The 1342-nt window shown below is 70.9% G+C and overlaps 1 protein-coding gene across 1 annotated transcript; it reads right to left on the bottom strand.

Moving 5' to 3' along the window:
• Positions 1–283: 283 nt before the first annotated feature.
• Positions 284–1204, bottom strand: Tco025E_07804 (uncharacterized protein; the record flags this gene model as incomplete). Its single annotated transcript, XM_029374663.1, has 1 exon — positions 284–1204. One exon carries the CDS (start codon positions 1202–1204, stop codon positions 284–286), a length of 921 nt encoding a protein of 306 aa, XP_029225290.1.
• Between the last annotated feature and the right edge of the window lie 138 nt (positions 1205–1342).

Raw genomic sequence — 1342 nt, 5'->3', positions numbered from 1 at the left:
AGAGGAATGGCCTGCCGCCTGCTGGTGTGCCTTGCGGCCCAATGTAAAAGCCTTTCTTCTTTTTGCTCAATTGTTGCCGTAGAGCGCGCGCGACGGGAAGGTCTCGAGAGTGGCGATCTCACAGGCAAGTCTGCACGAGGATGCTTGCGCGCGGCGCGGCCATCGTGCTCGGCGGAGGGGCGGACGGCCTGCGCCATGGCACCGGAGTGCCGGGTGCGGCCCAGCGGCCCAGCGGCCCGCTTTTTTTGTTGTTGTCGACTTCTGCCCGGCACGGCGGCTCAATTTAGAGCCGCCACTGGCGAGGGCTTGTCGTTGGCTTCGGTGAAGGCCCGACGGCGGAGTTGGCGACGGTGCGGGGAGTCGCGGAGCGCGACGCTCCTCGCGGGGCAGCGCGCGGGGTGGGGGCCTCATTGGGGGCCTGAGTCGGCGCCGCGGCTCCCGTGCGGATGCGCCGGGGCACACCGCAGGCGCCCGGCTTCAGCGTCCCCGGCAGCAGACGGCGCGCGTGCGTTAGACGCCGTGGACTATCCGGCGGCGACCCCGGCGTCACGGAGGAAGAGCTTCCGAGTCTCCTGAGGGAGAACTTGGCTTCCCGAGGCGCCGTGACCGCGACCGCGTCTCCCGCAAGGCCTTCGACAAGACACGCCTCGGAGAATAGGCGCGGGTCTTCTTCTGGGAGGCGGCCGGGGGTTGCGACGTACACGCACCCGTCCGCGGGCCGCACTACGGGGGGTGGCACCGGGGATCCGCGTGGAGAAGCGCGCCGGCAGGCTCGACGGGGCCCGGGGCTCTCTAATGGCGGCGTCGCCCAGCCAGCTCCCGGACGTGTTGCAGGTCGTTTCCCCCATGCCGGCGAATCCGGCCCGCGCAGAGTGGCGTGGGGAAACTTTGTTTCCCACGCCCTCACCCTTCGCGGCGCAGGGGCCGCGGCGGAGCCAGCGTGGCGGGCAAGTGGCTCCGCACCCAGCTCCGAACCCCAGGCGCCGCAAGCACGCACCCGGTGCCGCGCAGCAACGACGTCCGGAAGGTCTTTCACGGGCCACGGCGAATGCGCAGCCGGATTTACCAGGCGGCGCGGGGGGCCACGAAGAAGCGGTCGGCCGCGCTCCCACGACGCGGGCAGGCCAAACGCGACCGAGGTGGCCGCGTGTGCCCCAAAAAGGGGGAAGAACAACGCACGGCCCAGTAAGAAACACGGGGGCATTTCCCACGACGCGCAACGCGGCCCGCAGGGAGAGAGCGGGCGGGAGCGGCGCGCTGTGTCGCCGCCGGCGGGGAAGGGAGACGGGCGCGGGCAGCAAAGGGGCGGGGAGGGAAAACGAGGAAGCTAGCCACAGGTGCG

This window comes from Trypanosoma conorhini (genome assembly GCF_003719485.1).
Source record: "Trypanosoma conorhini strain 025E chromosome Unknown Tco_14.4_contig_00636, whole genome shotgun sequence".
Taxonomy (NCBI): Eukaryota; Euglenozoa; class Kinetoplastea; order Trypanosomatida; family Trypanosomatidae; genus Trypanosoma; species Trypanosoma conorhini.
The sequence above is the reverse complement of the archived record's forward strand: the minus strand, read 5'-3'. Positions and strand labels throughout refer to the sequence as shown.